Source organism: Gopherus evgoodei, chromosome 4 (assembly GCF_007399415.2).
Source record: "Gopherus evgoodei ecotype Sinaloan lineage chromosome 4, rGopEvg1_v1.p, whole genome shotgun sequence".
In the NCBI taxonomy this organism is placed as follows: domain Eukaryota; kingdom Metazoa; phylum Chordata; order Testudines; family Testudinidae; genus Gopherus; species Gopherus evgoodei.
The window spans coordinates 70080518-70096041 of NC_044325.1; the positions used below are offsets into that span (position 1 = coordinate 70080518).

At 43.2% G+C, this 15524-nt stretch overlaps 1 protein-coding gene across 1 annotated transcript; it reads left to right on the plus strand.

The window, feature by feature from the left end:
• The first annotated feature begins 254 nt into the window (after positions 1–254).
• SYNJ2BP (synaptojanin 2 binding protein) lies at positions 255–13614 on the plus strand. Its single transcript, XM_030559676.1, has 5 exons — positions 255–468; positions 7277–7413; positions 9561–9656; positions 11035–11189; positions 13259–13614. The coding sequence occupies exons 1-4, from the start codon at positions 405–407 to the stop codon at positions 11173–11175; spliced, it is 438 nt and encodes a 145-aa protein (XP_030415536.1). The 5' UTR covers positions 255–404; the 3' UTR covers positions 11176–11189; positions 13259–13614.
• The last annotated feature ends 1910 nt before the right edge of the window (positions 13615–15524 follow it).

The following is a 15524-nucleotide window of genomic DNA, read 5'->3' on the forward strand; positions in this document are numbered from 1 at the left end:
AAAATATTTAATAGGGTTAAAATGAACACGTATTAGATTTGCAGGATGGGGCAGATTTGGGATAATTTACCACTAAATCCAGAGGCAGATTCATTTGGAGGTAGTTTTGGTTCGGATCCTGGTATCCTATTAGTTTACCTCACAAAACACATGGGGTAGGGGCGCTGTGGAAGGAAACCAGCAAGAATGAAAGTGAGTTGTAATTCCAGATAACACTACAAATCCCAGAGATCTTAGCAGGGTCTCCTCCCGCCCTGTTCAGAGGCTGCTGAAACTGAAAGTGCTGCAGAAGCGGCTGCTGCTTCAGGCCCGAGAGATTATTTCACCTTCAGCTGTGCGGAGAGGAGGGCAATCAGGTGGCGGTGGTAGGCAGACAAAGAGAGTGAGCTTTAAAACAGTGCGACATGAACGGAGGAGTGGGCTGGGTCCTTTCGGAAGAAGTGATCGATCTCACCAGAGGACCGTCAGGTAGAGAGTTAAAGATGGGGGTGGGAGGTTGGTCTGCTGGATCTAGATACTTGTGATATGGCGTGGAGCCCGGCTCTGTAACTCAGTTGGTGTCACAGCTGCCAGCGAAGGTCCGGCCTGAGGCCTATGTAATTCTGGCACTAGTTTCTAGTAGCAAAGTCATTTGCAAATACCTTCCGTGTGGAAGAGAACTCTAGGCAGAAGGAATCTGTCTTGTTTCTTTTTAATAAAACTCACAAAACTTTGCTTTTCAAACGTACTTGCAGCTTTTCTCGGGGAGGGGCTAACGCTGCATTGCACTTTGATTCATATGCCTCTAAAGGGGTTTGCTAACTGCTCAGTTATATTGGCCTCCTACAGTGGAGTTGGCTTGTGCTGCAGCTGAAAAAAAGTCTATAAATAAACTCTCCACAATTAAAAGGGGCTGGGGCAGGGGAAGAGAATGCAGCTGGATTTTCTTCCAAGGAAATACAAGTATGGTTTTGCTTTTTAAAAAGAACAACTGCGGGGTACTTGAGGTTTAACCAGATACTGACTTTAAACTGTAATGGGGTTCTTTCCCCTCAAAGGGCGATCTAAGAGATTAAAAACAAACATGGAAAGCAAGGCTGAATGGAAAGCATTGGTGTTGAACAACTCTGTGTATTTGTGCTACCAATCAATTAATGGGGCGGCGAGAACAATCCTAGAGTTGTAAGATAATGCAGCCAGCAGTGAAGTAGTCCTACCTTACTTGAAGAGATGAGAGAGATGCTGCTGCTTGTTAATTCTTGGCACTTTGGCCCTGGTTTTTAAAGGTATTTAAGTGTTACTGCACTGAGTGTTGTGATGCCTAACTGATTTTAGGAGTCTAAATCTCATTTCCAAATGGGATTTAGGCATTGTCAATGGGATTCCTAAATGCCTAAGTCATTTGCAGATGGGAGTTTAGCCTTCTAAATCAGTTAGCACAATATGGAGCGCAGCAGTGGTTAAATGCCTTTTAAAAATTCAGGCTTTGGCTTTATCTAGATGAAGGCCTGGTCTGTGCTACACAGTGGAAGAGTCTTCACTTTAAATTTGGCTCGTGCTAATGTAAGTGCCTTTCTATGCCCATTTAGTAACCTAACCTCCACGAGCAGCATAAAGTTGTGGTCGATATAGCAGTGTCAGTGCCTGTGTCACCTGTTATTGGCTTTCAGGAGCCATTTCACAATGCTTCACACTGATAAAACAATCAATACAAGTGCTCCTTGTGAAGACGTGCACTGTGGATGCAAGGAGCCAAGTGTGCAGACATACAAACAATTTAATAATTGTAGTGGCTGTCTGCTGTATTAGGTTGATGTGATTTTTGTAGTATAGACTTGGCTGGAGGGTGAAAACATCTTGACTTAACAAAGGTGCCACAGGACTCTTTGCTGCTTTTACAGATCCAGACTAACATGGCTAACCCTCTGATACATGATTTACAGTGCTGCTTAGCACCAACTGTAGCCTCCTTTAAACGCCTATAAAATTATGTTAGCTGCTCGTCCTGTAACCTAGGCTCCAACCAATTGCACTTTCTCCCACTTCATGGCTCAACAATTTCCAGCCCCTTGATCATAGTCCTCCACTAGAAACATCCCTGTAGTTTCTTGTATCCTGATCCATGTCATGATGGCATTCTCCAGCTGAGGATAAAAAACAGGCCCTGCTTTGAGATACAATTTTTCTACTCAAAACTGCCCACCAAACTCATTGTGGAGCAGTACAAAATACCCTCAGACATGCTGAATGTTGGGCCCCTAGTACCTGTGGAGCTGGAGTGGGCCTGTGAGGATTCTAACTTGGATTGTCTTTTCTTTTTAAGCCTTTATTTAAAGAAATTTTGTAGTATGGCTGAAGTGTCAATTGCAGACACAAATTCACTCAGCATACTGGTAGCATAAAGAACGTGGTGTATGTTGACACAAAACATGACTCACATTCCCACAGTGGACAAGGCCCAGAACTTTAAGAAGTGCCTCCTGCTTTGAGGGACAAACCCGTGCTGTTTTCCCAAGAGGTGCAGAGCAGCCCCAGCTCCTGTGGAATTCAGCTGGCTGTACGGTTGCTCTCCATTTCTGAAACGGACACACTGGGCACCCAAAATCAGAGGCCACTTCTGAAAAAATTTGGTCAGGGTGACAATGTACCACACTAACTGCTTTATATTTACTGTTGCTGTTTGGTGGGTTAATTAAGTAGGTAGCTAAGAGGAGGGAAAGGGAGTGGGGTGAAGGATACAGAGAGGGTAGTTTTTTCATTACAGCCCTGTGTGCTATTGCTGGGCCAATCAAACCTTTTTTTTTTTTGGTCTCCTTCAGAATGAATTTTTTATTGCATAATCTAAACTGCAGTTAGCTATGGGCCTGACTCAAACTCCTGAATCCAAGGAGTCACAACTATTGTGGAAGTTTTGACTCTGGAACTGGACTGCATGGCTCAAGGCTCATCTTTTTAATTAAAATAAGTATGAATTAAAAATTGCGAGATCTTCAGTCCACACCAGTGCTGTGTATAGCGAGTGACCAGTTTTCGCTCGTCACCCTTTCCAGAGACTGCAACACCCACATCTCTGTTGCAGGTATCACTGTTTTTTCTTAGGCCTGGGCTACACTGGAGGGGAGGTTTGAACGCGAATAGTGTAGCTGAAGTCGAAGTATCTTAGTTCAATTTACTTGGCCGTCCTTACAACGGCAAGTCGACTGCCGCGGCTCCCCCATTGTCTCCGCTTATTTCTCCTGCCGAGGTGGAGTACAGGTGTCGATTCTGGGATCGATTTATTGTGTCTAGACGAGACATGATAAACTGATCCCCGATGCATCGGTCACTACCTGCTGATCCAGCGGGTAGTACAGATGTACCCTAAGTGAATCTAGTTCCACTGAAAGGTGCTGTCTTGACATCCTTGAAAGATGAAATCTTCTAGTTATACCTGGAACAGGAACCTCGTAGGTAGCAGTAGTGAAAACTTCCCCCATCTTTCCTTCTGGTATGCTGTGATCCCAAACTGAAGTGACTGACTATAGAAGGTGGTACTTCAGTATCTGCCGTCAACCCCTCACTGAGGGGATCTGAACATTTCAAAATCTTCCTCCCCCCCTTCTTCTTCTTCTTAATTTCTCTTGGTTATATCATCCTACAGCTATAAGAACATTTCACTGTATAGAACTGAAGGGAAACGGAGTTTAGGAAGACCATGAAGAAGTCAGTTCATGAGCACTGCTATTTTCTGGATTTCCTTAAAGTAGAAGATATATATGTTTTGAGGTTTGATTTTTGTGTTTTGTTTTTTTTTTTTTAAATGAGAGAGAGGGGAAATCTTAGTTTTTTTAATTCCTTCCTGAAGGTAGGTATGACCTGAGTCTAGCAAGTTATTTCACATTGACTTATGGTAACAACTTGTTGTCACTACTAACCTATCTAATATTTCTGTCCAGAACTTTGTACTCTGCTCATAACATTAGTATCCGAGTACCTGACCTTGAATATGTGCAATCTGATGGTCAAAAGGTGAAAGACTACATATCCCTTGAATTGAATTGGATAATTCCAGTGTATGAGGCAAGTGTATAGTTGTTAGGCTACTCCTTATCCTGGTGCTGCTTCAGATGTCTTAGCACTGCTGCTTTGGTGTCAGCATCAGGACATGATTCAACCTGCTGATCAAGTTCTAACTTGCTAGATGTATGCCTTGGGGCTCATGCTGACCTGCAGTTATTCTTGTACATTAGAGAACACTCTGACCTGAATTGATTTGTTAGCACTTGGTGTCTTTGTGTTAGGGCCTCTGGCTCTTACTTATGATTGTTGATACACTTCTTATAAGGGTTAGATTATTTTATAGAGTTAAATAGCAAGATAATCTGTTCTATCCAAGATGTCTTCATTTCCTCATAATATCAAAGCACTTATCACAGAGTTTATTATTCACTTCTTTGGCAAAGTTCAGGTGCCTGTTTAGTTCAATCATTTATTAAATATGAATGTTGACTGTGCTTGCAAACTGTTAAGATGGGTATGGTAGCATCTCTGGCAAAAGTTTGTTGAACAGGAAGAAGTATTTACAATGGCAGAACAGTATATTTAAAAATATATTCTGTTTATGCTGCTCAAAAATCACATTTTATGGAATGCCAAATTATTTTATAGATTCATCTGGCAATATTTTGCCAGTTGATATCTTTCTTAGCCTGTAGAAAGATCTATGTCAATTCTCTCTCCTTTGAAAAGGAAGAATTGTGAAACGTGCACCTGTTCTGAATACAGTAGATTCTGCTTAATAGCAACCTGGATATTAACAACTTCTAGTTAATAGCAACATTTTGCTGGGAACCAATTCCCTTCCATTGATTAGAATGTTGGTGGGATTCAGACGCTGGCAACAGCATTCTGCTTATTAGCAACTTTTTTTTTTTTTTTTTTTTTTTTTTGGAAGAAAGGCTCCACCTGCAGGCAGAAAGGGGAGTGCGGAGATCAGCTGGCTGCAGTTCCACAGATTTGCTTGCTGCTGATGCTCAGCTCATCTGAGTACTTCCTTCTGGCAGAGCAGGTCTGCAAACTTGCCTGTAGATTGGGCCCACACAGGAGATAAGGGCTGTGGCTGGGCAGGAGAGGGGAAGGGAAGCTGTGGGTAAAGGGAGGTAGCTGTAGCCCAGGTGCTGCATGGTACCTCTCTCTGTCCCTGTGCTCGCTCAGCTGCACCCTGCTGAGGGACTCCACAAGGAAGGAAGCGCTGGAATGTGCTGAGCTCCCTAATCTGGAGAGTACAGGGAGAAGTACCATGCAGCTCCGTGGGCTCCCAGTGCTTCCTGGAAAGCCCTGGCATTCCGGCTGCATCTCTGTTCCCTGCTGCTGTCCTACTTGCAAGCAGGTGTGTGGGGCTGCAACCAGAGAAGGCACATCCCAGCACTTCCTTCCCCCTGCTACTGCCTCACAAACCTGTCTTCCACTTGTTAGCAACTGCTGGTTAATAGCAACTTTTTGCTGGCAATGGAGGAGATGCTAATCAGTGGAATCCACTATATTTGTTTCTGGTCACCAAAAATATCCCTCTTCCACATCTCCCAAACTGCATCCTTCAATAGAAATGAGTCTTCTACATTTTGCCTTGATTGCTGAAACCCTATGAAAATCTCACTTTTGTTATTGTTCATTAGTGTTTCTATCACTAGAATGGGATCCCCTGATGTTTCTGGTAAATCTTGACTTCCTCTCAAGTTTTCTGTCATGGATTTCTCTGTTCCAGGATTATTATGCTTCATGGGAAATGCTTTGTGGGCTTGTTTGGTTTTTACCACACACTTTTTGTGGCATTTCATTCAAGTAACATTAGTAACATCGCTGCCTCGCTTCTCCCAAACCCTGCTAGCAATTCCATCCTCTCCACCATTTGTCTGAAGCTGACAGGAAAAGGAACAAAGAGGCTTGGGAAAGTCAAGGCTGCCATTAGTGTTGCTATATTTATCAGCCAGTAGGGGCACTCTCTGAATGCTATAGCTCACCCCAGACCCTCTGATCTCATATAACTGAGCTAAAAAGTTGCTTCCAAGGCAGGACAAGTTAATTTTCATTTGCCATTCTGATCACAGCTCTCCTGTTTCATATTCCTCTACCCAGTGCATCGAAGGAGAGAGCATCAGCCTGTTAAGTGTGCATCTGGGATTTGCTTTCAGACCATGCTTGGAGTAGCTTCTGAGTAACAGGATCATGTCAGAAGGAGACTATTTTCTCCCTTCCCTCCCTCAGATGTTTTGTCTGTCTGCTCCTGACTTCCCAAGTTTCATACTGCCGGATCATCTCCCTCCTCATCATTTATTCTTTACAAATATTTTGTTGCACTGTGCTACAGACTGTGCTCTAGCAGTCCGTGGGGCTCCAGCCTTTGAGTTCAATCTGTTCTTCTGGATTAGACTAAGCAAAAAGTCTTAATCTTCCAATGCGCTTTAATCCGCCAGCTGGTTACAGCCAGAGTTCTGTAATCAACTTTATTTTTAACAAACAAAAAAACCCCAAACTGCCTCAATCAGGCCATTACTTCCAATTCAATTTTTGGTGACTTTTTTTCTTTTCTTTTAATACCCTAGTCCTTTGAATTCATTTCCTGTCCTGTTTCAGATTCCACAAAGTGCTTGCACAGTTGCTGCTGATGCTTACATAAAATGTGAAGTGGGTAAGAAGTTTGTCAACTCATTATGTCCTTGGGTAAAACTCCGCACTCAAATACCCTAAGAACATAACATAAGAATGGCCAGACTGGGTCAGACCAAAGGTCCATCCAGCCCAGTATCCTGTCTACTGACAGTGGCCAATGCCAGGTGCCCCAGAGGGAGTGAACCTAACAGGTAATGATCAAGTGATCTCTCTCCTGCCATCCATCTCCACCCTCTGACAAACAGAGGCCAGGGACGCCCTAGGGCCTGATCCAATGACTTTAAATCATGGTTAAATACAGGACTGGAAGTTGAGTGATGTGGGCTCGAAGACCCTGAGCCAGTCAGGTAACCTCTTGGTGCCTCAGCTTCCCCATCTATAAAATGGGGATAATAATACTTCCTACCTCACAAAGGTGTTGGAGGCTTGATTAATTATTGCTTGAAGCTAGACCTACAGATTGTCCATTGTGAAATGTAGAGTCTTTCTGTTTCCTTGAAAGAAACAGTTATTGATGAGAAGGTGTTCTGGATAGTGAGGACTGGAGAAGGCACTGCTGCACTGGAACAACGTCTTCCCCCTAACTACAAGGATGTATTGGACCTATTTTTCTTATAACTTGAAATTCTCTGTCTCCTGTTTGTCTCAGGATTGGGCTTTAACATCGTTGGTGGGATGGATCAGCAGTACATTGCCAACGACAGTGGCATCTATGTCAGCAGGATCAAAGGAGATGGGGCTGCTGCCCTTGATGGCCGATTACAGGAAGGAGACAAAATTTTAGCGGTAAGTCACTCCCTGGAAGGCATGTGTTTGGGGGATCAGGGAGAGCTTTGGCCAGGAAGGAGATGAGATGTGACATTCTGTGGACCAGAGACCATCCTCATCCAGTTTTGCCTTCTTGCTTTTTTGGAAACATTCCTTGTCCTCTGGGCTTGCACAGCTATGTGATGTTCATCTAAAAGTTTTTTATGGTACCAATAGCCTGATTTTTCCCCTCATTGTGGTATTTCAGTACTGTGGCTCCACTGACTTTTCTGGAGTTGCTTGTGATTTATATCCATGTGGGAGGAGAATCCATCTTCCAGTTCTTAGGTTTCTCTCCCCAGCATACTAGTCAGTGTGATTGGGATTATTATTAACCCTTTGCTCAGGAGGAGCTGGGTTTCCTATGAAGGGTTTCACTGTAACCGTGGCTGCTTTCCTTGCCAGTACCATGGTTAAGGTGGATTAGATGTGGTCTGAAGATTTTCTGTTGGTATTGTCAGTTATACCAGGTGATAGCACTTTAACAAGCAAAGAAGAACAAAGAAATATGCAAAAATAAGATGATCATTTGTATGTTTAATGGATTTTAATTATATAAAAATATATATTTAAACTTGTGTTCCAGTTTTAGGCTTATATACATAAACTAAGAATGGCTTGTGTAAGTTGGCGCTTGATTGCTGAACCAAGGAGTGATGGATAAGTACCTTATCCTAACAGTGTAATAACTGTGTACAAGCAGTTGAAGGATGTAAATTCTGAGAAGGGGGAAGAATAGTTCAGTGAGGAATTACTAGGAGTAATGGGATGAAATTTAGCAAAAAAACACCTTACACTGAGTAGCTGGAGATACTTCATGATGATAAAATCTACAAGGCTTTGAAACATTATTTTGTGAGTAGTAGCATCCTTAGTACTGGAATTATTTAAAACTGGACAGGACAAAGCACCATGGAATATATTGTAGGGAGTAATCTTGGTAGATCCCCTGGTTGGTATATTTGCCTAGCCAATCGGTCTTTTCCAGTTTTCAAGCCTTATTTCCAATAAAAGTGTGGTGTTTATCCTTGAAAGCCAATAAAAGGGCAAAGGTCTTCACTAACTGAATATGCAGATTTTTATTTTGGCTTGCATGTTGAATTTGTTAATCAATATTCATCCATTAAGCATTCCATGCCACAGCATTTGACAGTAGATTAATGTCACAGTATAGGGCAACCTGTGCATTCAGTGGTCCAGCAAGGGCACCTGCTCTCAGGCCTCCTGTTTTTTTGCTTCCATGTAACTTTCTCCACATCTCTTCTCGTTTGGATTAAAATTTCTCATGCTTCATCTTAAATCATTGTTCAACCTGTTTTCTTCAAACTTTGCAAATAGCTGAAAACACAGTTCAGGTTATGCCAATGGTTTTCTTTTTTTCTTTTTTTTTTTTTTTTTAAAAGAGAGACTTGGATAACTCAGATAAGCTTTTGAACTTCATACCTGACATGGACTTAGTCTTCAGTGTGGACAAGGGCTTGTGAAGAAATTTTGGGGTTAAAGGCAGTTTCAGAATGACATAGCCACTGTGTGGTATACTTCGTTTTCAGTAGATCCAATACTAGAAGTTTTCCTCCTCCTCCTCCTCAAAATACTATAATTCCTTTGACATTGCTCTGCTCCTTCAAAAGATTAAAAAAAAAACACAACACTTACAGTAGAACCCATTTTTATTTCAAAAATGTTTCAGACCACTTAGTCTCAAAAACCACTCAAGTAAATAGGGGACTGAATAAGACAGGTAAGCTAATGGGCATGTAATTTTATAACTGGATTGGATAAATGGAATTCTATTATATTAAGCCCCTGCTTCACCCTCTGTATATCAGAATTAGAGGTGAATCCAAGCTGCAAAAGTTCAGAACCAACTTTGAACTTAGAAAAGTTTTTAGCAATGCTTTGAAATGGAGTTTTGGTTTGGGATCCTCTCTAATTGTCATATATGGAGGTCCTGCTTAATTGTCTAGTAACAGAAAGTGACTTTAGTGCCTTCTTCCAGTCATTAACTCTTGAATTTAGAATAATTCTGACTACCTAAACTGGCTGCTGTTGTTTTGTTCTGCAGTGCTGAGAGATGACTTTTTTGATCTGACAGCTACCAGTTCTCCTTTTTATTCCTGTGTTAGATTAACGGCAGGGATCTGAAGAACTTGCTGCACAAGGATGCTGTGGAACTGTTTAGGAATGCAGGCTGCGACGTTTCTCTGAAAGTTCAACACAGGGTGGGTATTGCCAGCTCCTGGCAGTTGTCCTTGAGGCCCTGCTACCATGGTTTGGGTCAGACTGTAGGAGACTCCTTGTAGATCCCTGTCTGCTTTGAAACTCTGGGAATTCTGCTTTTCCTCTCTACAATGGTTGGGGCGGGGGGGGGGGGGAGGATTTAGAGGATTGGATTTGTATTTATGTAATGAACGTACCCTACTGCTAGAGTGAACGTTCAAGTGAATGAACAGCAGCAGTATCTATCCATCCATCATATTTAGTGATGCTCTGGAGGGGGTTGGAAAGTGTAGTAAAGTGGAGTCTCTTGATCTTTTCTTTGCTAAGAGGCGTTGGAGTGGTATGGTCCCACCCTCTTATCCAGTCATTTAACAGACAAAATATGTCTCACCGGACAGTCAGATGAAGTCCCAAGTCTTCTCTCATATTTTAATCTCTGGTGCCATGTTGTCCATGGTGGGAGGGATGTTGGGACCTTGTGTGACAAGTCCTGATTCAGAGTATAGTTCTATAGGTAAGGAGTAAAACCTCTCTAGAGGGGGCTGGGTTGCACCGAAATTGGTGTTTGGCTACTGAGCCTTTCCTGGTAGGCTGCTGATTCAAATGTGGCCCTGTCACTGGTGATTGAACGTTACAATCTGTGGGCTGTTCAGTACCTATGTGAAAAGAGTTGCTGGACTCAGTGCAGTTCTAATGAGCAGGTGTCCATGCAACTAAAACCCCACCATGTTTTACATTCATTGTTCCCCTTGTTGGCAGTCTCAGCTGAGAGGCCGAAGACTCTCCAAAGGAGAGAGAACTCCCCTCTCATCCCTAGCTGTTCTCCCTCCAGAGTCGAGGCATATGTGTAGTGTCAGGAAAGAAGCGTGTGCTGCTGATGCTTAAACTGTACCAGTACTAGCTCTGGAGACAGAGAGGAATCCAAAATCCACTGCTGTTTGGCACCTCTAGCCATCACTAAAGTTGATGAAGTGCTTACCCATCTTGAACCATCACTAGGGCAGCTCTTGTGAAATAGTATGTGACTAGGTCATGCTGAATTGTGGGGTGTGTACGTACATGTACCACTGCCATCTGCTGCATGGAATCTTACCTGTCTCAAGTGTTTGATTCTCTGTCTAGTTACTGGCTTACAAAGAGGATATGGAAGCATCGATACTACTCATAGCTAATGGAGGTTTTCTTTGACTGCAGTTGCAGAGTCATGCCTTTTGGAGCAGAAGGTTCTGCATTCTAACCCTCCCAGGCCCCAAGTGCTGTATGCTGATGACCATGTCATGTGTGGTTCTAGAACCACACATTCCTCACTTAGGGTTGTTTTCTGTCTTGCCCCAATGGTGCGCGGTCTCCTTGCCGCTGATGCTCTTCTTTCCCTTTTAGTTGCAGCCACAGAATGGTCCAGCTGGTCACAGAGGAGATGGAGAACCAGATGGTATTCCCCTAGCTGTCATTTTGGTGCCAGTGTTGGCCATTGCAGTGGTTACAGTGTGGGCCTTCGTAAGGTATCGACAGCGGATGTGAAAGATTCCCCAAAGGTCTCTGCATTTATATTCCATAGCTACATTATAATTTAAAGAGAGAATCAACAGTTTTATCCTGGACTAATGCCACAAAGGATTGTTGCCTCTTGTAAAGCTGCTGCTGATGTTCACTGTGTTCTGATTTTTCTTGTGGGGTTGACGGAGGATGGAGTTAAATGGGGAGGTGAGATCAGTGTGTGTAAACGACTGTGCCATTTTCACTGATCCCATGGAAGTTTTGCCATCCCTTTTCTCACACCATGAACTTTCAAATACTTATTCTGTACTTTAAATGTGACTTCGGGGGGAGAAGGCTGTGGGTGTGTTTTTAAGAGCAAAACTTTTATTTTGAGAATTTCCTTGTTCTCATCTCATTCCTCCTACAACCAGTGATCAACCTCTCTGAATCAAGAATGAAGAGGAGTGCGCACTGTTTTTATTTTCTTCTTTTGAGTAGGGTGGGGTGATTAAATAAATGCCTTAAAGAAATGTATACCATCTAATCTGGTTTCCCACTTAAAGTTCCCAGAGGAGCTGCTGATGTACAATAAATATGCAGTGTCAGTGGGGTGCTGTTCTGGCCCTGGAAAGGCAGGAGGCAGCTTCAGGTAGGAGGAGAAAGGAGTAAGGATAGAAGGCTCAGGAATGAAGAACCAAAGAATTGTAGCAAGGGGCTTTTGACAAAGTGTTAAGATACTGGAGAGAGAGACCCAATAGCATCAGAAATAGCCCAATTGGGGGAGAGAGTAACTGTTGAAGCTGCAGATAGGTCTCTAAAGTAGAGGTGAACCAACAGCATGTTTAGTCTATGGAGCTACCAAAAGCCCCATCTCTCAGGTTACAGAATATTTTTTTGGGGGCAGGGGATGGAAATAAAACACTCATTTTACCCAGACTTATTGCAGCAGCAGCTGACCTGCTGTCTGCAGTGTCCTGCAGCCTGGAAGACCTTAGCATGAAGTGGTCCATGGTTTAGTCTTGGTCCATCTAGGCCAGGGGTCGGCAACCTTTCATTTATTCACTCTAAGGTTTTGCGTGCCAGTGATACATTTTAATGTTTTAGAAGGTCTTTCTATAAGTCCATAATATATAACTAAACTGTTTGTTGTATATAAAGTAAATGTTTAAGAAGCTTCATTTAAAATTAAATTAAAATGCAGAGCCCCCTGACCAGTGGCCAGGACCCGGGCAGCGTGAGTGCCACTGAAAATCAGCTCACATGCTGCCTTCGGCACACGTACCATAGGTTGCCTACCCCTGATCTAGGCTATTGCTTGCTTGCTGAGGCTCTGTAATGGCTGCTGGGGAGTTACACCAATGGGCAAAGCATGGGATGGAGGAGGAAGATGCACAGTCCTGGCAGGTATTCTGTAGCCACACTAGGTTCTTCTTGCGGGTGCGGGGGCAGAAGGGGGACAGGGAAGGCTTGGTAAGAAAGGTGAATTGGCAAAAAACATGCCATGCCTCAAAGGAGAACAACTCAGCCTAATGGGGTGTTTAACAGGCTGCTAGTTCTATGATAATGCTGGAGGAAATGAGCAATACCATGTTCCTATGAGAGAGTAAAGCTGGCCAGTGGCTGGACTGAAGGAAGCCAGAGTCACTCTATTGGGGTAGCAGGGAGGAGAATACGCACAGGATGACCGTGCTTCAAGGCACTTTAATTTTTTGTTTTTTAAATAGGCTGTAGAACAAACCACTTCTAGGTGCTTGATGTAGTCTCTGAACCATGCTTGTTAGGCCACAGTACCTGGAAGAAATGTGTGTGTGGTAGAGGTGTTTAGTGAATAAGACTGTGAAGCTGGAGCCCATCTCTTCAAAAGCTGTGATTGATTTTTATCTGCAGGATTGTAACTCCTTACTCTGTCTGGTTTTAAACACATCAGCTGACCTCAGTGGAGTAAGACCTGTTTTTTCTTGTCTCCCAGAAAGAATTTGTTTTGCAAAAAGACAAGTGATATGTATTGTCTGTATAAATGCCAAAAATCACATACGCAATATATGTATACAAACAAGAGAGACTGAATTGAAGGCCTTCTCCACTCTTTACTTTTCTCATCCCTAACCTTCCTCTGTTTTTACAGGACACTTTGTTATACAAATATTTAGAATGCCACAGGATGACTGGCTGGAGATGTTCTTCTGTAGTGGTTCAATGAAGGCCCTTGTGCTATACTATTTGACATTCTCATAGTATTGTGAAGAATCCTAGTGTGCTGCACCAGCGATACACATAAAGCATCCCTTACTTCAGGCACAGCAAGAGGAGAGCATGAGGGAGAAGTTTGCCCAAGGTTCCTAAAGCAAACCTCTGCTCTTGCCAAAAGTACTGTGAAATTTTGGCAGCTGTATGTGCAAAGGGGATGGTTTGTGCCTGCAGTTCTGTGGTCAATGGCTTGATTATGCATGCAAAGCAGATAAACGTGATTATCCACAACAAGGTGCCCAACTAACTTTGTGTCCACGATCAAGGCTGTACATTTGTGAGTCTAGATCTCTACTCAAACATTTGGCCACCTGTCCATGCAGAGGAAATAGAGCCTCTTGTTTAAGGTAGCACTTCTGTCAGAATAACTTGGCCATTTTGAACTTAATGGTTCTTCAGACAAGAATGTCCACTAGTAACTGGATTGTTTTTTTATACAGTACCGTTCACCAGTAGAAGCTACCCATGAGAATGAAACTACAATATAAATAAGTTACAAACTCTCACCAGGAAAGAAAACACTACTTTTCAGATTAGATTGAAAAAGCAACAGTTTTATGTTTGTGAAACTTGCAGGGAGCATGAATCTATCAACTGGATGTACAGAAGTTTGGTACTTGGGGGAGGAATAGCTCAGTGGGTTGAGCATTGGCCTGCTAAACCCAGGGTTGTGAGCTCAATCCTTGAGGGGGCCATTTAGGGATCTGGGGCAAAAATCTGTCTAGGGATTGGTCCTGCTTTGAGCAGGGGGTTGGATTAGATGGCCTCCTGAGGTCCCTTCCAACCTTGGTATTCTAAGATAGAAATGGGCAAACAGTTGGCAAACCATTGCTGGAACAGAAGAAAATGGTGTTACAGTCTAAGTCACTAGCAGGAATTGCAAAATAATTCTTAGTTTGACAGTCATTTGTATCAGCAGGCAATGGCATAAGAAGGATATAGTTCCATAAGGAGATTATGGAGAGCAAAGGAGCTTCAACTGTGACACAATGCCCTTCCCTCCCTTCCCTGTGGCCAACTGTGATCTGTGGAGTCTGAAATATGTCCTATAACTACTCTCCAGTTGTATATCCAACAAATACTGGCCCACAGAGAGTAATAGGGCAAGCTGGAGTTACACTAGGCATGAACTGAACTCATGAACAAAGTGCTGTGTACCACCAGTTCCTGTGGCAGCTGCTCTTTTTTCCTTTGGCCATTGTTAGTAAATTCCAGCAAAAAGCAAATTCTTTTTATAAAAGATGATGCAACTAAAAGCAGATATTTGGTTGGGTCTCTAAATATATGCCTTTGTCAGTTAAGAGCATCTCTCTGGCTCCCCGTTATCTGCTAAGGAGACCTATCAGCTTCTGAATACCTCAAGGGTATGTTTACACTGCAGTTAAAAACCTGTGGCTGGCCTATGCCAGGTGACTGAGGCTTGGGGGGCTGCTCAGTTGGGGCTCTGGGACCCTGCAAAGTGGGAGGGTCCCAGAACTTGGCCTGCAGCCTGAGCCCAACCATTTACACTGCAATTAAACAGCCCCTTAGCCTGAGCCTTGTGAGGCTGATTCAGCTGGCATGGGTCAGCAATGGAGGTTTGATTGCAGTGTTGAGATCTTCATGTAATAGTCAAGAATGTTGACAGATTGACTGACCATCCTGGAGAAAATAATTGCTTGTCTATCCCCCCAAAAATTGCAACATGGATAGTGATAGCTACACCCCACTGACCTTTACCAGTGTGTGCATCAAGCCAGAGCTATGGGGGAAATCTCTAAAGGGAGAGTGGGCACAAGAGGAAACTCTTTATTCCCTGTCAGCCTTTGCCCTCTCTACTGAGACTGGCTTACAAAGGTCTGAAGTGGTGTCAGTTGTGTTGAGGGTGTTGTGACATGAATGCCTGTCACAGAGAACTGGGTGGAAACCAGCAACTTGTTCTGTGGTTGTTTACAAATTTGAAGAGATATGGACTACATTTAAATTGAGACTGGACAAGTGATTAGTAGGAGCAGTGAAAGAGCAGGCATGTGAAAGTCTTCTGTTATCCTCCCTGCCCCTCCTATGTGGTGAGTTTCAAGACCATATGAGTGTAGGAAAGGGCCATACAGAGTGAGGCATTGAGGAGAGTGTCAATGCTCATCTGATCTGAGTGAGGCACCCAA